The 20,934-nt window shown below is 36.6% G+C and overlaps 1 protein-coding gene across 1 annotated transcript in view; it reads right to left on the bottom strand.

Moving 5' to 3' along the window:
- Positions 1-20,934, bottom strand: part of F2 (coagulation factor II, thrombin) — a 102,944-nt gene that overhangs the window by 12,184 nt on the left and 69,826 nt on the right. Inside the window, exons 10-11 of the mRNA XM_053720311.1 lie at positions 10,415-10,582; positions 5,748-5,921 (exon numbers count right to left, since the gene is read on the bottom strand). Coding sequence (XP_053576286.1) covers positions 5,748-5,921; positions 10,415-10,582 — 342 coding nt within the window. The remainder of the gene's footprint in view (positions 1-5,747; positions 5,922-10,414; positions 10,583-20,934) is intronic.

The following is a 20,934-nucleotide window of genomic DNA, read 5'->3' as shown; positions in this document are numbered from 1 at the left end:
CTAGGTGTACCAAGTGCACTAAACTAGATAACCCAAACATTACCTGTAAAATAAAAATCAATAACCAAAAGTACAAAAAATCAAATACATAAATCAATAAATATAAATGACATAGAAGCAGTGAATACACATAAACTAAAAATAAAATACAATACAGGAGAATAAGATAAAGTAAAATAAAATAAAGTAAAATAAGATAGAATAATGTGAAATAATAAAAGATAAGAAATAAAAATAAAGTAAAATAAAATGGTAAAATCATAAAATCTAAGAGAACCAAGATCCCCCCATGTGATAACGGCAAAGAAAATAGAAAAAAGAAAAAAGAAAAAGAAAGAATCCAGAAAACAAAGAAAAAGCTGAGAAAAAAGGAGAAAAAGAGAACAAAATAGAAAAAATAAATAAAAAAATTAGAAAAGATGCAGAGAGAGAAGGATAAGTAAGAGGGAGAAAAACAAGATAGCAGAAAAGAGGCGGTAAGATGTAGAAATGAATGGATCATCAACTCTCATAGGTGGAGCTCAAAATGATAAAGTCATACAATATGTCTTTGTTCTGTCTTATTCAAATACATCCACTTGAATTCCATGGAGTTCTACAATTGCTCATAGGAAACAATGCCAGTCTAATTTCACATTCAGTCCCTTTGGGCGTAAGGTGTTGAGACGAAAGATCCACTTGGATTCTACTTGCAATAGTTTATTGTCCCGGTCCCCACCCCTAGAGGGAATGGGGACATGGTCTATGAGCTTAAATCTTAGATCCTGTACGTTGTGCCCACTAATTGCAAAGTGGTGTGCCACCGGTTGTTCACTCCCGTGGTTTTTGATGGCTGTTCTGATGGCCGACCGATGATTTGCCATGCGTGTGCGGATGTCATCTACTGTTTTCCCTATATAGAATAAGCCGCATGGGCAATTGATTAAATAGACCACATATGTCGTGGTGCAGGTCAGGTAATGCTGTATCTTAAAGGTTACATTTGTATAGGGATGATGGAAGGCGGCCCCCGGAATCATCGCATGACAGGTAGTGCAGCCACTGCACCGATAGCATCCCTTCTTGTTTGAGGATAGCCAGGTTTTTCTGTCATAGCAGTGTTTGGGATCCGTTATCACCAGTTGGTCTCTCAAATTGCGGTTTCTCTTGAATCCCACTCTTGGACTGTTCCATTCGCTAAATGGGAGACCTGTGTCATTCTTGATGATATGCCAGTGGGTCCTACTGTCCTATATTCTTTACATCTGGGCAGTATCTGGTTACAAATGTCATCCTTCGAGTATCATCTCTTGTGTGTCTCTCCTTGGGATCTTCCTGTTCCTTCATGCATTCCAAGAGATAGTCCCATTTGTATCCCCTAGCCAAAAATTTCTTTGCCATTTCTTGTAACTGTATTTTCATGGCCTCAGAGTTACTGTTGTTTCTATTTACTCTTGTCATCTGGCCCCGTGGTATAGCCTTTAGTAGTGAAGTAGGATGGCAACTGTGTGCGTGTAATACTGAATTCCTATCTGTAGGCTTCTGATATAATGTCATTCCTACAGACATGCCATCTCTAAAGATACATAAATCCAGGAACTCAACCCTCTCTTCACTGCAGCTCATTTTGAACTGAATTGGGTGGTTCAGCCCGTTTAGGTGGTCGAACCACTCATGTAGGGATTCCTTTGTGCCCCCCCACACAATGAACAAGTCATCTATATAGCGCATGTACACGATAACTTCTTTTTTCTGGAACACCTTCATAATCTCTTCCTCGTAATTTGCCATATATAGATTCGCAAATGAAGGGGCAACATTCGAACCCATGGCGGTTCCCTTTATTTGGCAATAGTACGAGTTTTCAAATTTGAAATAATTCAGCCTTAAGCTTAGCTCCAGGATCTGTAATAGGAAATGTGCTGGTGGTCCCACATACGGATATCTACTCAAGGTTTTTGCTACCATTCTGATACCTTCTTGTTGAGGTATGACCGTATAAAGGCTATTAACATCTGCTGTTACCAGGATCCACTCCTCTTCCATCCTAAAGCCTTTAAGTTTGCCAATAAGATCCATGGAGTCCCTGACATACAATCTCATATTCTTAACCATTGGTTGTAAAAAGAAATCAACCAGTTGGGATAATGGTGATGTGATAGAGCCACGGGCTGAGACAATTGGCCTCCCTGGTGGATGTGATAGGTTTTTATGCACCTTTGGCAGGGTATATAGTATGGGGCAGATTGGATATTCAGTGATCAAGAATCCTCCAATTTTCTCATCAATGTACCCTTGCATGACTCCTTCTTTCACCAAGGTCTCAATTTCTTTCTGGAATCCCTTGGTTGGGTTCCTTTGTAATTGTCTGTATGTCATGGTGTCACTCAGTTGTCCCTTAATCTCTGATTGGTAATATGCGTAGTTCATGATCACTGTCGCACCTCCTTTGTCCGCAGGGCGGATGATAATTTTAGGATCTGTGGACAATGTTTTAATTGAGTCAAGTTCCTCTTTAGTCAAGTTATTCCGAAATCTTGTTTTTGGTATCTCAGCTATATCAGTGTTAACCAGCCGGGAGTATATCTTTATGCTGGGATTATAGCTTGTCGGATCAAACTTGCTGGCTTTACGAAAGGGAATACCCATTTCTGAATTTAAGCTGTTGTTGAAGTATTCTTTGAGTCTTAGTGATCGCTGGAATTTTTGCTGGTCAATCCACAAATCAAACGGGTCACTGGTTTTAGTGGGTACAAAGTTAAGTCCTTTATTCAATAATTGAATTTCTGGTTCAGTCAGGACCCGATCACTAATATTGATAATTAAGTTGTTGTTAGTTAGTGTCTCGGTGGATGTTGGTAGAGTAATGGTGGTCTGCCTCTGACCTCCTCTTCTTGGATGTGGCCTCCTCTTCCCCTGATGGCAGATCGAGTGGTCACCCCTAAAAAAGGCTGTTGTTGTCGGTTGCCTCTAAACGGCCTTGTACTCCCTCTGTATGGTGGTATATGTCCCTGTGGGGGCTGTGGGGTATCCGAATCCGTTCCAGAGCTAGTATCCACAGTCTGGAGATTTCTTCTGGTATATTGCCTGAATCTCCTCTGTCTCCTTGGACGCTAGCCTCTGTAATCCCCGTCACCACTTATCATCCACTTGTAGACACTTTTTTCTTTGTGATCTTCGGTCACTGCCACGAACTTCCTATTCTTAAAGGAAATCAAGGCCTCTTTGTACTCCTTTAATTGTGTTTGTAGTTGATTTAACCAATCAGAGCTAGTGTCACTTATCAGTTTCTGTGTGTTAATATTCTCATATTCCAATACTTCTTGCTTGAGTTTATCTAGTTGGCTTCTCACCTCCTCTGTTACTAGAAGGATGAGGTCCAGAGAGCACTTATTTAAAATAGCGCACCACCTCTTACAGAATTCTGTATTGGTTCTCCCAATTGTTGAAATGTTCTTGATGCGGAATCCCCGTGGTATGAGCTTTTTCCGGTAATAGTCTGAGAGGTAACTGCCATGCAGTTTTAGGTCAATCTCTTTCTTCTTCAATTTTAACAATGCCAGAAAGATTGAGTTACTAGAATCAGTACTGGATTATGTATCTTCCTCTTGTTAACCCTGCCTATGACATCTACCAATAGTGACACTCATCGATTAGATTGTTTAACTAGTTGGTGTATTTAGATTCTCCAGGGGGCTGGCAATGCACACATTTTACATACACTTCGATACAAACACCATTACACCATTACACTTGTTCAGTGATACAATATATGTGTTAGGGGACACACAGATATTTACTTATGCACTTTATTTACTTTGAAAGTAGGAGGGTTCACATGTTATTTTTAACCTATTAATATGATATGGTTTCACTATACTTGTCTGTCCCGTTCACTATATATGATTATATGTATAGATTGCTTTATAATAGAAGTTTGTTCACATGTGTCTTGACATAATGCCTAGTATGACTTTTAATATGTCTCTTATACTTATGAATGTGGATATTACATAGGCTGATTCAATAATAATGAGTAACACTTATCACATGATTAGAATGTTGTTGAGGATCACTATGGTAACAGTTTTGGCGCAATTTTCACTGGGAGGGGTTTGTTTGGCTTTATATGTTCAGTCACTTGCAGTTTGTTTGTTGTCTGAGGAAGGGGAGTGTGTCCCCGAAACGTCACGCTTATTAAAAGTTTTCTTTTGAATTAAAGACCAGTGAGGTACATACATACATGTTTTATTTATGTGTATATATATATATATATATAGTATGTTATATATGTATGTTATATATATATATATATATATATATATATATATATATATACATGTTTTATGTATGTATGTATGTATGAATGGTATATATGTATGTTTATATATATATATATCCATATCTATATATATATATATATACATGCATGTTTTACTAGCGCAGCAAAGCTGACTATATGTTGATATTTATACTTGCAATGATAACTGCATATAAGTAAGAGTTTTGTATTTAACCTCTTAGATCACACTTTATATCTGCCCAGGCCACACCTCCTTGTTGTATTTGCTTGGGGGTTCTGTGAGCAGTAGGGTGTAGTTGGTTAAGCAAACTTTCCTTCTTAACAGCTTGATATTACTTTGCACCTGTGTTCATTTTGCACATGCAACTTCGTCTATATATATATATTTTAATATATGTCCTTGTGTGCCAACACATCTTATATGTCCTTTAGAACTTTATATTTTGAAAGACTGATTCACAGTGTGCCCACAGGGCGAGATGTCACTGATTCACAATTAAAATAAACTTTTTAATAACAAGATTTCGTTCTTGTTTACTCTTTCTTATCTGCTCCATGACATATATATATATATATATATATATATATATATATATATATATGTGTATGTATGTGTGTGTGTATATATATATATATATATATATGTGTATGTATGTGTGTGTGTATATATATATATATATATATATATGTGTATGTATGTGTGTGTGTATATATATATATATATATATATATATATATGCAATCAGGAAAAGGAAGACGAAGATACTGCAGAACTCTGGGCCAAAGTGGTTTATTCAAAATCGTATGAGTATGGCACTAAATCAGTTTGCAAAGGTAGGCAGGATCTGACGCATTTCGCACATTCTCAATGCGCTTCATCAGAGATATATATATATATGTATGTTTGTATGTATGTGTGTGTGTATATATATATATATATATATATATACACTTGTGTATGTTTGCATGTATGTATGTGTGTGTGTATTTATATATATATATATATATATATATATATGTGTGTATGTTTGTATGTATGTGTGTATATATATATATATATATATATATATATATATGTGTATGTTTGTATGTATGTGTGTGTGTATATATATATATATATATATATATATATATATATATATATATATATATATATATACACAGTATGTTTGTATGTATGTATGTGTGTATATATATATATATATATATATATATATATATATATATATATATATATATATATATATATATATATATAGATATTGACGGAAGTCAAATTATACACAAAGGAGCAAATTTATTATAGTGTGAGCGGACATGATCCACTGCTTCTTATCTTCCGCTTCAGGCGGATCTGAAGCGGAGTGGATCGGAGGCAGCATCCGCTGCTTCATAAATCGACCCCACAGACTTCACACACACAACACAGGCATTTCCCCTCACATCTTTATCTGTAAACTCTTACTTTTGCACAGTGTCTTTAGTTGGGAGACACACGGGATGGATATAGTTACTAAATGCTACGGGTCTTTTCAGCTGCATTAGTGCAATATCCCTGTCCAGGTTTTCCTTCCAGTTGTACTTAGGATGAACAATAATGCGCTCAAGCTGCAGAATTTTCTCAGTTGTCTTCTCATACCTTGATGGAAGGGGGAAAAATATAATGAAGTAGTATTAATTAACCCCATAAACAGAATTTTCATTGTAGCAAATATAATCACTTCTCTTGTATAAAGGAGCTTACAGCTAATGATTGGCCTAATAATGCCGCCAGTAATCAGTTTCTCTGCCATGTTTATTAGTATTATTAATTTATTATTAGTTTATTCATTCTTGGTGTTTGTATATCTTTGCTGATTTGGTATATGGCTTATTTCTGTCTTGCTTGTGAATCCCTCTTCCATGTTGATAATCAGTTTTACTTATGTAGGTGTCTTTTTTTTTATATTTATTTTATTAGGAAGTTAAAAAAAATCCATAAAATATGCGGTATACTTTTTTGTCTTTATGCGTATATGTAAATGGATATAAAAGTCAAAATTATATTTTAATGATTCAGATAGGTCAATTTTAACCCCTTCAAATAGTTAGGAGGTTCCCAACAGCAAATTTACTTTATTCTCTTGCTAACCTTTGTTAAAAAGAGGGCGGGTGTGTTCAGTAGTGTTAACATATCTGGAGCACAATATGACAACAGTGTTGCAGCAGAGCTTTTAAAAGTGTTATACATTATGAAAACACTGTTCTCATCTAGTAAACAAAAGTATGTCATATTGTTAAAAGCCATAGAGTGTACCAGACGTTCACACTACCTACCTAGGTATGCTCTTCAACAAGGAATACTATGAGAACAAAGTAAATGTGATAATAGAACTTAATTATAAATGGTCTTAATATGCTATGCTCTATCTGAATTGTGAAATAAAATATGTGGGGTTTGGGGCGTGTCCTAGCAGGGCTCTGAGTAGTCGCACATCTCCGGAGCTCCGGGTGAAAATATGATAACTTGCCGATTATCTATATTACCTTACAGCTCTTATAGTTAGTACGACTGGATTTGTACTTCATAACATCCCCTACCACAAAGCAAGACCAAACTGCTTTATTAATGAGAGAAAAACACAGGAGTATAGCGCTAATAGCTAAAAGAGAACAAGGCCACTCTAAAACAGTCACCCCAGGACTGTCACGAAGATAACAAAATTAGGAGAAAAAGAGAGGGCGCTAAGAGCTAAGTTCTCACCACACTTGGTCAAATAACAAGAGATACAAATAAAATTGAAATGAATACCTTTACTCACATTAAAATACAATTACAACATCACACATTAAATAAAATAGAATAGAATAGAATAGAAGGGACGTCTCCCTTTAAAAATTGGATTACCACCTTAAAAAATATAAAAATATGGAAAAAAATATTTTTAGTTAAAATTTTTGAGCTTTGTAAAGAGATGCAGCAAGATTGTTACAATGTTAATATAGTTCTGCAGTGAGATCTTCACAGTCTTTGTAACAAAGTTTCTTGTGTTGACTGATCGAAGAAAATGTTACAGTTCAGCAAAAAATGTCAGCGTGGAGTTAATGTAATAGGATTTTTCATAAAAGTTAAGCGATCATGTTGAACACCTTATTCAGGTTATACTCACACTCTTCCAAATGATTGAAATAGCGGCTTGATAGCTTACACTTTTGGAGATTATCAAAAGTAAACAATATCTCCAAAGTGTTAGTAACTTTTTCTTACTTTCTTGAGTCGGCTGAACCAGGTCAGCGTGGTTGGAAACTGCTTTCTTTGCTCCAAAATTCCTAAGCTTGAATCGGCTGAACCCGGTCAGCGTGATTGGAGACAGCTTGTTTTTTCAAACCTCTATATGTCAGATATTGCAGGATTTCCAAAGGGATAATGAAAGTCCACAGACCCGCACTTAGCGTGAATCACGCGCGGGTTACAAAGTTAAACTAGGTACCTAGATTTAAAGATAGAGTAAAGTCTTTTGTTGGGAACAACACAAGTAAGTCTACGCGTTTCACCCGATAGGGCTTTTTCAAGATTGAGTGCGGGTCTGTGGACTTTCATTATCCCTTTGGAAATCCTGCAATATCTGACATATAGAGGTTTGAAAAAACAAGCTGTCTCCAATCACGCTGACCGGGTTCAGCCGATTCAAGCTTAGGAATTTTGGAGCAAAGAAAGCAGTTTCCAACCACGCTGACCTGGTTCAGCCGACTCAAGAAAGTAAGAAAAAGTTACTAACACTTTGGAGATATTGTTTACTTTTGATAATCTCCAAAAGTGTAAGCTATCAAGCCGCTATTACAATCATTTGGAAGAGTGTGAGTATAACCTGAATAAGGTGTTCAACATGATCGCTTAACTTTTATGAAAAATCCTATTACATTAACTCCACGCTGACATTTTTTGCTGAACTGTAACATTTTCTTCGATCAGTCAACACAAGAAACTTTGTTACAAAGACTGTGAAGATCTCACTGCAGAACTATATTAACATTGTAACAATCTTGCTGCATCTCTTTACAAAGCTCAAACATTTTAACTAAAAATATTTTTTTCCATATTTTTATATTTTTTAAGGTGGTAATCCAATTTTTAAAGGGAGACGTCCCTTCTATTCTATTCTATTTTATTTAATGTGTGATGTTGTAATTGTATTTTAATGTGAGTAAAGGTATTCATTTCAATTTTATTTGTATCTCTTGTTATTTGACCAAGTGTGGTGAGAACTTAGCTCTTAGCGCCCTCTCTTTTTCTCCTAATTTTGCTTTATTAATGAGCCCTGAGCCGGACGTGGACAGTTGAGGCCTGTATTGGCGGCAAACTCACAGGCAACGTTCCCCCCCCCCCCCCACGGAGTCCCGGCGTGACTGCCTAAACGGGTTACACTGGCAATAGACTGTTAACTGTACACACTATCGTCATACTGCGCAGTTAAAAGGTCATAAGAAGAGAGGAGACGAAAAGAACAGCTCATAAGTCCCTAACCGCTATACAAGCAACATGGCTGCTGAGAGAGAAGATGGCTTTTCAGCTTGCATAGATCGTATCCTGGAAAGGCTTGAGGATCGCCTGATGAGCATGATGGAAAGAGCTCCATAGGACTCCTTGCAAAATGTATGCCTAAAATACGCTACATCAGTGTACATAGAGGGATCCCCAAACACAACTTCTGTGCAGGATGGTGCTGCGGCACCCCAGAGCCAGAAGAATCAACGATTAAACCACTCTACCATCAATCACCAAGTAACAAGGCGACAGCCCAGATGAATATAGGTGAACCTTTTTCCAACAAACAGGAAGACATTTATATCAACTCTGCTGACATTGTTAATCGCACACTTAGAAAATCACGAGCAGCTACATCAAGCTTATATACTGACATATCACCACTAAAACACGCTAAATTGGCCTCTGGATCTCTGCTAGGGGGGGGGCTCCCGGTCTGCCGCAATCTCCATTACAATCTGCAAGGCTTCTGTTAGTACTTTACCGGAAAAGTGCACCAGGCTCGATAAGACTAAGCCTACCACGCATACTATATCCATTATATTCTAATTGCTGAAGAGAGGTTTGATATGCACGGCATTGAAACACAATCTTAACCTATCCATTGCAGAAATTGTGCATGTATCTGTCCATTTTTAATTTATTTAGAAATATAAGCTCTATTATAGTGTGCCCACTATAATTTACACAAGACGATTACCGCTTCACTATACTGTACTTTAATGTGACTGAGGGTTTCTTGAAGGGGCTGGGGGGGGGGGGCTAGAGAGTTGCCTTTTAAATTAACATGGCGCTTAAGAAATCCATAGAGGTATAGCTCTGGTATGTGGAATTGGGGGGTGTTGCAGGTTTCCCTCCCCCGTGGTCAGCGGCCGTAGCTGCGGGCGGGATATTGGTAATGGCCCTGCTAGAACATCAAAGTGTAAATTTGGCAAATAACGGAGAAAAGAAGCTCTCCCTACTTGTAAAATCACTATATTGAGGGATATAAAATATTTATGAATATGCACAAACTCAAAATGGTAGACAATGCTCAGCCTAGAAAGAATAAGTATAGATTATTATGCCATTTAATCCTGGACATATGTATATATATTGAATCACGTTCTGAATTCTATAATTAGATATAAAACTCTTCTACATAACAACAAATCTTTTATCTATATAGTTGTGTAGGTTGAGCATCAAATGTGACCAGTTTAGGTACATGCATCACTATATCTAAGCTGATTTTGTTATACTAAGGTTATTCTCTAAGAGATGCATTTTTCTTTATTCTTTTGTTTATTTCTTATCTGTGTTAAGTATTGACCTCTGGAACCAAACCAAAACAACTTATAAGGTCCAAGAGAGTGTTGCCCATATTACAATGTCAGGGGAACAGAAAACAGAACATGAGGAAACACTACTATTGTATACTCAATATCAAGGATCTATTTTCAATCCTCAAAAAAAAAAAATATGTGGGGGTTTAACTTTAGCATGTGTCTGTTGGGTTATCTACAGGGCAAACTTCTCTTTCTTTAAGAAGCCCAGTGCTGCTTCCTGAAATAGGAGGTATGTGAAAGGAAAAAGCAAGAGGTATATTCATGAAGATTTGATCTTACTTTGCACGGAAGTGTTTGCCTATTCGCACCAGGATATCGTCAACAGTGTAGTTTTTATCCCAAGGAGGATAGAAAATGCAGTGAGCAGCCGTCAGCACCCAGCGGTCACTAATCAGACTGGCCCCACACAACAGCTCCTGGGGACTCTTCTTAAACAGCATCACCTGCCTGGGTGCAGAGGAATAGTGTTAGTAGGGTAAAGAGACAAGTAAAACATTAAGCTTTTCATGTTTTTAATGAGACAACATAATCAAAACATAACTTTTTTAGGTGATTTATTTTGTTATATTAGTTTAAATGTTTTCTTCTAAAATTAAATAATTATTGAGATATATTTAGTTCTGTGTCTGTGTCATAATCATTTTAATGAATTGGCTCAATGAGACATTGACTTTCATGGTGGCCAAAGGGTCCATAAACTTAATCTGTTCTATCCCCTATTCTACGCTAAATTAGCCATTAGAAGGGCATTAAATACTTGGATTGTAAAATAAAATGTTAAATTATATGTAGTAAAAAAAAAAACCTGTTTAATATACTTTTGTTAATTTTTTTGCTCTCTTTTCCTTTAATTTAATTCAAGTTCCAGTTCCCCTGAGTTGCTATAAAATATTGGGTGCTGCTATATTGAAACCTAGGTTGTAATCTATTCTACTGTGGACAAGTAGGGACAGATTAGGTTTGCAAATGATGGCTGTGTGTTTGTGTAATATAGCAATATTTAGATAACTCTCAATGTCCCTTTAACATTGCAAAATTCCACACAGCCATTTTTGCACACTTTATTTGTCCTTAATGGTCAGCAGCAGAAGAGAATAAAGAAGAGGAACTTAGGTTTCAACATAGCGCCAGTGAGTAATTTATGAAAACTTAAAGTTTACACATATTTATTCAATTTGGGTTGAAATAAAGAGTGGGGAAAAATCCTAAAAAAATATTACTTGCTACAAAATCCCCAACATTAGTAGCATAGAGCAAACTCAACTACTAATGCAAATAAACTGGGCCAATTAAACTAGTAATACAGCTAAGGGAGATAGATTTCTAAATGTTCTCAGGGATAACTTTATGTCACAATTAATAACGGAGCCAACTAGGAATAAAGCTATATTGGATTTAGGGCTAGATTTATCAAAGCAATTTGCCTGTAATTGAGGGCAAAATAAAGCATACGCACCAATCTCCATATTTATGAAAGCAATCTGTGCCTATAATTGCGTAATCTGAAAGAAACTTCTTTGCACTCCGCTTGCATTCATCTAGGCGCATGGGTGTGCTCCTGAGTGCACCAATATACATTAGTAATAGGCGTAATTTCACAGCCCGACTTACAAATACGCCCAGTTTCTTATTTATCATTACTTTGTGCAGATAGGGAACTGAAATTTCTCCTTAAATTGCGTGTTCTAGATTCGCCATACAGACTGAGGCGAACACCATTACCATACATGCTTTTACATCTTGTGATGCAATACTTTCTTCTTTTAACTTATTTTTCAAAGGCTCAGCGCCAAGAAGAGACTGTTATTGCCAGAAATTTGCACTTCCGCATACGGGTACCAAGAGTATATTGATTTTTGCAATCTTAAATTACCAACATATGGCAAAAACAGCACGGAAACATTATATAATATAAATATGTGCAAAATAGATACCTAAAAAACGCTTTTTTTATAATCAAGACATGGCGGCGTAAATATTTATAAGGATGAACTGTGATAAATAGGGAGTAAATGCTTTTTCCGACAGGCAAAATGTATCATTATTACGCCCCAGCTCGCCTTTTACTAAGTGAGCAAAATTAAATCTATTTTTTTTTTATAAATTCAGGCGCACGTGTGCTTCTCCGGAGGCGAGCTGGGGCGCAGTTACAGGCAAAGCACATACAGAGTTCGCCTAGCCTTTGATAAATCTACCCCATAGTGCTATCTAACGATACAGATATCAAACATAGAAGTCAAAGAACATGTGGATAACAGTGATCATAACATGGTCACATTTGAAATCACTTTCCATAAGCAGTGTTATAAGGGTTCAACTAAGACTTTTAATTTTAAAGTAAATCATTAAATAACATAAATTGGGACAAAGTATTCTCTAATAAAAATACAGAAGATACATGAATAACATTTAAAACTTTGTTAAATAAATATACATATCAACCCATTCCACATGGTTATAAAAGTAAAATAAATCCAAGGCAATGTGTGTAAATGAAAATTTGTTAAGAGAACTTAGGAAAAAATGTAGGGCATTTAAATTATTCATGGTAAATAGTGCAGATTCAACATTCCAAATATATAAGGAATGTAACAAAACATGCAAAAAATCAAATTAGCCAAAATTGAAAATGAAAGATTAATTGCAAAGGATTCTATGTCAAACCCTAAAAGTTTTTTTAAGTACATAAATGGCAAAAAAATCTAAGAATATCTATTGTATAGGTACATTAAAATGTGTGAAGGGTAGCATGATTAACAGTTACATGGAGAAGGCTGAGGTACTAAACCAGTTCTTTTCTTCAGTAATATACACAAGAGAGGAACCAATGGAGGATACTTTGAAACAGACAAGAACCTACAAGCCCATACCATTAACTGGGTTATCTTTAGAGGATATCAGAAAAAATGGATAATATTAATGTAAATAAAACTCCAGGCCCAGATGAAATACACCCATGGGTTTTATGGGAATTTAGCACTGTTATAGTCAAACCTCATTATCCTCAGGTATAGCACCCCATGACTGGCATAAAGCTGATGTGGTGCCACTTTTTAAAAAGGGAAGCAAGGCTGAACCAGTAAGCTATAGACCAGTTAGTCTGACATCAAAAGTGGGGAAGATACTTGAAGGGAATATAAGGGATTATATTGATGAGCATATTCGTGTAAACAGGATTATGAGTTAAAATCAGCATGGTTTTATGATAAATAGATCATGTCAAACTAATACAAAATATAGATAAAAAGGAATCAGATGATGTGATATACTTTTGTTTTGCAAAGATGTTTGATACAGTGCCACATAAGAGATTAATGCACAAAATTAAGGAACTGGGAATAGCTGAAAATGTTAGCTCATGAATAAATAACTGGATAAAATACAGAGCAACGAGCAGTAGTAAACGGATCATACTCAGATTGGACAAAGGTGATCAGTAGAGTTCCCCAGGGATCAGTACTGGGCCCTGTTATTTTTAATATTTTTATTAATGACTTGGAGCAAAGATTAAATAGCAACATCTCTATTTTTGCAGATAATACAAAGTTGTGTAAGGTCATTGGGTCAGTGCAGGATGAAATTGCTTTACAAGGGGAGCTACAAAAATTAGAAGAATCGGCAGGTAAATAGAAAATAAGATTTAATACTAGAAAAACATAATTTATGTAAGAACTTACCTGATAAATTCATTTCTTTCATATTAGCAAGAGTCTTTGAGCTAGTGACGTATGGGATATACATTCCTACCAGGAGGGGCAAAGTTTCCCAAACCTCAAAATGCCTATAAATACACCCCTCACCACACCCACAAATCAGTTTAACGAATAGCCAAGAAGTGGGGTGATAAGAAAAAAGTGCAAAAGCATAAAAAATAAGGAATTGGAATAATTGTGCTTTATACAAAAAAATCATAACCACCACAAAAAAGGGTGGGCCTCATGGACTCTTGCTAATATGAAAGAAATGAATTTATCAGGTAAGTTCTTACATAAATTATGTTTTCTTTCATGTAATTAGCAAGAGTCCATGAGCTAGTGACGTATGGGATAATGACTACCCAAGATGTGGATCTTCCACGCAAGAGTCACTAGAGAGGGAGGGATAAAACAAAGACAGACAATTCTGCTGAAAATAATCCACACCCAAAATAAAGTTTAAATCTTATAATGAAAAAAACTGAAATTATAAGCAGAAGAATCAAACTGAAACAGCTGCCTGAAGTACTTTTCTACCAAAAACTGCTTCAGAAGAAGAAAATACATCAAAATGGTAGAATTTAGTAAAAATATGCAAAGAAGACCAAGTTGCTGCTTTGCAAATCTGATCAACAGAAGCTTCATTCCTAAAAGCCCAGGAAGTAGAAACTGACCTAGTAGAATGAGCTGTAATCCTTTGAGGCGGGGTTTTACCCGACTCGTCATAAGCATGATGAATTAAAGATTTCAACCAAGATGCCAAAGAAATGGCAGAGGCCTTCTGACCTTTCCTAGAACCGGAAAAGATAACAAAAAGAATAGAAGTCTTTCGGAAATTCTTAGTAGCTTCAACATAATATTTCAAAGCTCTAACTACATCCAAAGAATGCAATGATTTCTCCTTAGAATTCTTAGGATTAGGACATAATGAAGGAACCACAATTTCTCTACTAATGTTGTTAGAATTCACAACCTTAGGTAAAAATTGAAAAGAAGTTCGCAACACCGCCTTATCCTGATGAAAAATCAGAAAAGGAGACTCACAAGAAAGAGCAGATAATTCAGAAACTCTTCTAGCAGAAGAGATGGCCAAAAGAAACAAAACTTTCCAAGAAAGTAATTTAATGTCCAAAGAATGCATAGGTTCAAATGGAGGAGCTTGAAGAGCCCTCAGAACCAAATTCAAACTCCAAGGAGGAGAAATTGACTTAATGACAGGTTTTATACGAACCAAAGCTTGTACAAAACAACGAATATCAGGAAGATTAGCAATATTTCTGTGAAAAAGAACAGAAAGAGCAGAGATTTGTCCTTTCAAGGAACTTGCAGACAAACCTTTATCCAAACCATCCTGAAGAAACTGTAAAATTCTCGGAATTCTAAAAGAATGCCAGGAAAAATGATGAGAAAGACACCAAGAAATGTAAGTCTTCCAGACTCTATAATATATCTTCCTAGATACAGATTTACGAGCCTGTAACATAGTATTAATCACAGAGTCAGAGAAACCTCTTTGACTAAGAATCAAGCGTTCAATCTCCATACCTTTAAATTTAAGGATTTGAGATCCTGATGGAAAAAAGGACCTTGCGACAGAAGGTCTGGTCTTAACGGAAGAGTCCACGGTTGGCAAGAGGCCATCCGGACAAGATCCACATACCAAAACCTGTGCGGCCATACTGGAGCCACCAGCAGAACAAACGAGCATTCCTTCAGAATCTTGGAGATTACTCTTGGAAGAAGAACTAGAGGCGGAAAGATATAGGCAGGATGATACTTCCAAGGAAGTGACAATGCATCCACTGCTTCCGCTTGAGGATCCCTGGATCTGGACAGATAACTGGGAAGTTTCTTGTTTAGATGAGAAGCCATCAGATCTATTTCTGGAAGTCCCCACATTTGAACAATCTGAAGAAATACCTCTGGGTGAAGAGACCATTCGCCCGGATGTAACGTTTGGCGACTGAGATAATCCGCTTCCCAATTGTCTATACCTGGGATATGAACCACAGAAATTAGACAGGAGCTGGATTCCGCCCAAACCAGAATTCGAGATACTTTCATAGCCAGAGGACTGTAAGTCCCTCCTTGATGATTGATATATGCCACAGTTGTGACATTGTCTGTCTGAAAACAAATGAACGATTCTCTCTTTAGAAGAGGCCAAGACTGAAGAGCTCTGAAAATTGCACGGAGTTCCAAAATATTGATTGGTAATCTCACCTCCTGAGATTCCCAAACTCCTTGTGCTGTCAGAGACCCCCAAACTGCTCCCCAACCTGTCAGACTTGCATCTGTTGAAATCACAGTCCAGGTTGGAAGAACAAAAGAAGCCCCCTGAACTAAACGTTGGTGATCTGTCCACCACGTCAGAGAGTGTCGTACAAATGGTTTTAAAGATATTAATTGAGATATATTTGTGTAATCCTTGCACCATTGATTCAGCATACAGAGCTGAAGAGGTCGCATGTGAAAACGAGCAAAGGGGATCGCGTCCGATGCAGCAGTCATAAGACCTAGAATTTCCATGCATAAGGCTACCGAAGGGAATGATTGAGACTGAAGGTTTCGACAGGCTGAAACCAATTTTAGACGTCTCTTGTCTGTCAGAGACAGAGTCATGGACACTGAATCTATCTGGAAACCTAAAAAGGTTAGCCTTGTCTGAGGAATCAATGAACTTTTTGGCAAATTGATCCTCCAACCATGATCTCAAAGAAACAATACGAGTCGATTCGTATGAGATTCTGCTAAATGTGAAGACTGAGCAAGTACCAAGATATCGTCCAAATAAGGAAATACCACAATACCCTGTTCTCTGAATACAGACAGAAGGGCACCGAGAACCTTTGTAAAAATCCTTGGAGCTGTTGCTAGGCCAAACGGCAGAGCCACAAATTGGTAATGCTTGTCTAGGAAAGAGAATCTCAGAAACTGATAGTGATCTGGATGAATCGGAATATGCAGATATGCATCCTGTAAATCTATTGTGGACATATAATGCCCTTGCTGAACAAAAGGCAGGATAGTCCTTATAGTTACCATTTTGAATGTTGGTATCCTTACATAACGATTCAATATTTTTAGATCCAGAACTGGTCTGAAGGAATTCTCCTTCTTTGGTACAATGAAGAGATTTGAATAAAAACCCAGTCCCTGTTCCAGAACTGGAACTGGCATAATTACTCCAGCCAACTCTAGATCTGAAACACATTTCAGAAATGCTTGAGCCTTCGCTGGATTTACTGGGACACGGGAAAGAAAAAATCTCTTTGCAGGAGGCCTTATTTTGAAGCCAATTCTGTACCCTTCTGAAACTATGTTCTGAATCCAAAGATTGTGAATTGAATTGATCCAAATTTCTTTGAAAAATCGTAATCTGCCCCCTACCAGCTGAGCTGGAATGAGGGCCGCACCTTCATGTGGACTTGGGAGCTGGCTTTGGTTTTCTAAAAGGCTTGGATTTATTCCAGACTGGAGATGGTTTCCAAACTGATACCGCTCCTGAGGATGAAGGATCAGGCTTTTGTTCCTTATTGTGACGAAAGGAACGAAAACGATTATTAGACCTAAATTTACCTTTAGATTTTTTATCCTGTGGTAAAAAAGTTCCTTTCCCTCCAGTAACAGTTGAGATAATAGAATCCAACTGAGAACCAAATAATTTATTACCCTGGAAGGAAAGGGAAAGCAAAGTTGACTTAGAAGACATATCAGCATTCCAAGTTTTAAGCCATAAAGCTCTTCTAGCTAAAATAGCTAGAGACATATACCTGACATCAACTCTAATGATATCAAAGATGGCATCACAAATAAAGTTATTAGCATGTTGAAGAAGATTAACAATGCTATGAGAATTATGATCTGATACTTGTTGCGCTAAAGCTTCCAACCAAAAAGTTGAAGCTGCAGCAACATCCGCTAAAGATATAGCAGGTCTAAGAAGATTACCTGAACATAAGTAAGCTTTTCTTAGAAAGGATTCAATTTTCCTATCTAAAGGATCTTTAAAGGAAGTACTATCTGCCGTAGGAATAGTAGTACGTTTAGCAAGAGTAGAGATAGCCCCATCAACTTTAGGGATTTTGTCCCAAAACTCTAATCTGTCAGCTGGCACAGGATATTATTGCTTAAAACGTTTAGAAGGAGTAAATGAATTACCCAAATTATTCCATTCCCTGGAGATTACTTCAGAAATAGCATCAGGGACAGGAAAAACCTCTGGAATAACTACAGGAGATTTAAAAACCTTATTTAAACGTTTAGATTTAGTATCAGGAGGACCAGAATCCTCTATTTCTAATGCAATTAAAACCTCTTTAAGTAAAGAACGAATAAATTCCATTTTGAATAAATATGAAGATTTATCAGCATCAACCTCTGAGACAGAATCCTCTGAACCAGAGGAACCACTATCAGAATCAGAATGATGATGTTCATTTAAAAATTCATCTGAAAAATGAGAAGTTTTAAAAGACCTTTTACACTTACTAGAAGGAGGAATAACAGACATAGCCTTCTTAATGGATTTAGACACAAAATCTCTTATGTTAACAGGAACACTAGTATTAGATGTTGATGGAACAGCAACAGGTAATGTAGTATTACTAAAGGAAATATTATCTGCATTAACAAGTTTGTCATGACATTCTTTACAAACAACAGCTGGAGGAACAGATACCACAAGTTTACAGCAGATACACTTAACTTTGGTAGATCCAGCACCAGGCAGTGATTTTCCAGTAGTATCTTCTGACTCAGGGTCAATCTGGGACATCTTGCAATATGTAATAGAAAAAACAACATATAAAGCAAAATTGATCAAATTCCTTAAATGACAGTTTCAGGAATGGGAAAAAATGCCAGTGAACAAGCTTCTAGCAACCAGAAGCAATAAATAATGAGACTTAAATAATGTGGAGACAATAATGAAGCCCATATTTTTTAGCGCCAAAAAAGACGCCCACATTATTTGGCGCCTAAATGCTTTTGGCGCCAAAAATGACGCCACATCCGGAACGCCGACACTGTTGGCGCAAAAAACGTCAAAAAGATGACGCAACTTCCGGCGACACGTATGACGCCGGAAATAGAAAAATATTTTTGCACAAAAAAGTCTGCGCCAAGAATGACGCAATAAAATGAAGCATTTTCAGCCCCCGCGAGCCTAACAGCCCACAGGAAAAAAGTCAATTTTAAGGTAAGAAAAAAATGATAAATTCATATGCATTATCCCAAATATGAAATTGACTGTCTGAAATAAGGAACGTTGAACATCCTGAGTCAAGGCAAATAAATGTTTGAATACATATATTTAAAACTTTATATAAAAGTGCCCAACCATAGCTTAGAGTGTCACAAAAAATAAGACTTACTTACCCCAGGACACTCATCTACACGTAGTAGAAAGCCAAACCAGTACTGAAACGAGAATCAGTAGAGGTAATGGTATATATAAGAGTATATCGTCGATCTGAAAAAGGAGGTAAGAGATGAATCTCTACGACCGATAACAGAGAACCTATGAAATAGACCCCGTAGAAGGAGATCATTGAATTCAAATAGGCAATACTCTCCTCACATCCCTCTGACATTCACTGCACGCTGAGAGGAAAACCGGGCTCCAACCTGCTGCGGAGCGCATATCAACGTAGAATCTAGCACAAACTTACTTCACCACCTCCATAGGAGGCAAAGTTTGTAAAACTGATTTGTGGGTGTGGTGAGGGGTGTATTTATAGGCATTTTGAGGTTTGGGAAACTTTGCCCCTCCTGGTAGGAATGTATATCCCATACGTCACTAGCTCATGGACTCTTGCTAATTACATGAAAGAAATGCAAGGTTCTACATTTTGGAAGTAAAAATCAGCAGGCAACCTATTATTTAAATGGAACTAGGCTTAGCTAAATTGAGGAGGAAAGGGTTTTGGGAGTAGTAATAGAAAACAAGCTAAAGATTGGTGCACAATGCAGGGCAGCCGCTTTTAAGGCTAATAAGATACTAGAATGTATTAAAAGAGGCATTGATGCAAGGGAGGAAAGCATAATTCTGTTACTATATAAATCCCTGTTAAGACTTCACCTTGAGTATGGAGTGCAGTTCTGGGGACGGATCTCAAAAAAAGACATTGCAGACTAAGAAAAAGTTTAGAGAAGGGCCACAAAGCTAATAAGGGGAATGGAGAATTTAAGCTATGACGAGAGGTTAGTCAAACTAGGTCTGTCTTCTCTAGAAAAAAGGCACTTGAGAGGTGACATGATTACTTTATATAAATACATTCATGGCCCATATACAGAGATGACAAGAGGTCACAATTTAGGGCTGGAGGAAAGGAGATTTAATCTCCAGCAACGTAAACGTTTTTTTACTGTAAGAGCAATCAAATTGTGGAACTCATTACCTAAGGAGGTAGTAAATGCCAATACCTTAGATAAATTCTAAATGGTTTGGATACATTTCTGTCTAGAAACAGAACTCAGGGATATAATTACTTGTGTTAAATGGGTCACCTTTTTTAATGGGATTAATGTAAGCTCAACTGGAGCTTTTTTGTAAGTATATTAAGATTTGTATAGGTTGAACTTGATGGATTTCTGTCTTTTTTCAACGTCATCTACTATGTAACTATGTAATAATTAAACTACTAATATCATTTAAAAAATAAATCTATTTTCTCAGGATAATCTTTCCTTTGAATACATCATATCTAGAATTTATGTGCTGGTTTATGTTCCCTTAATTACCATGCAGTACAGAATAGAGAATAGTCTATCTAGATCAAACATTATTAAATTAATTATACAATTGACAATACATAGACAAATTTAATTAATATTAAAAATAAATAACACCAGCGTTTTCAGCTATATACAAGTTAAAGGGACCTACATCTGCAATAAGAAAATATAGTAATTTAAATGGAAAATAATGTTTATTTCTCTGCATTTTAGGATTTTACACAACATACAATATTCTAGTTTGGAGCTCAGCAGGTCCTCCCTGCATTTGCATTGCCCAACCCATTAATTACAAAATGGACTTCTAGCTACCTTTAAATATCTTGGAATACAATGACTAACAATACATAAATGTTGTTGGAAAGT

The sequence above is a fragment of the Bombina bombina genome, chromosome 7 (genome assembly GCF_027579735.1).
Source record: "Bombina bombina isolate aBomBom1 chromosome 7, aBomBom1.pri, whole genome shotgun sequence".
In the NCBI taxonomy this organism is placed as follows: Eukaryota; Metazoa; Chordata; class Amphibia; order Anura; family Bombinatoridae; genus Bombina; species Bombina bombina.
The sequence above is the reverse complement of the archived record's forward strand: the minus strand, read 5'-3'. Positions and strand labels throughout refer to the sequence as shown.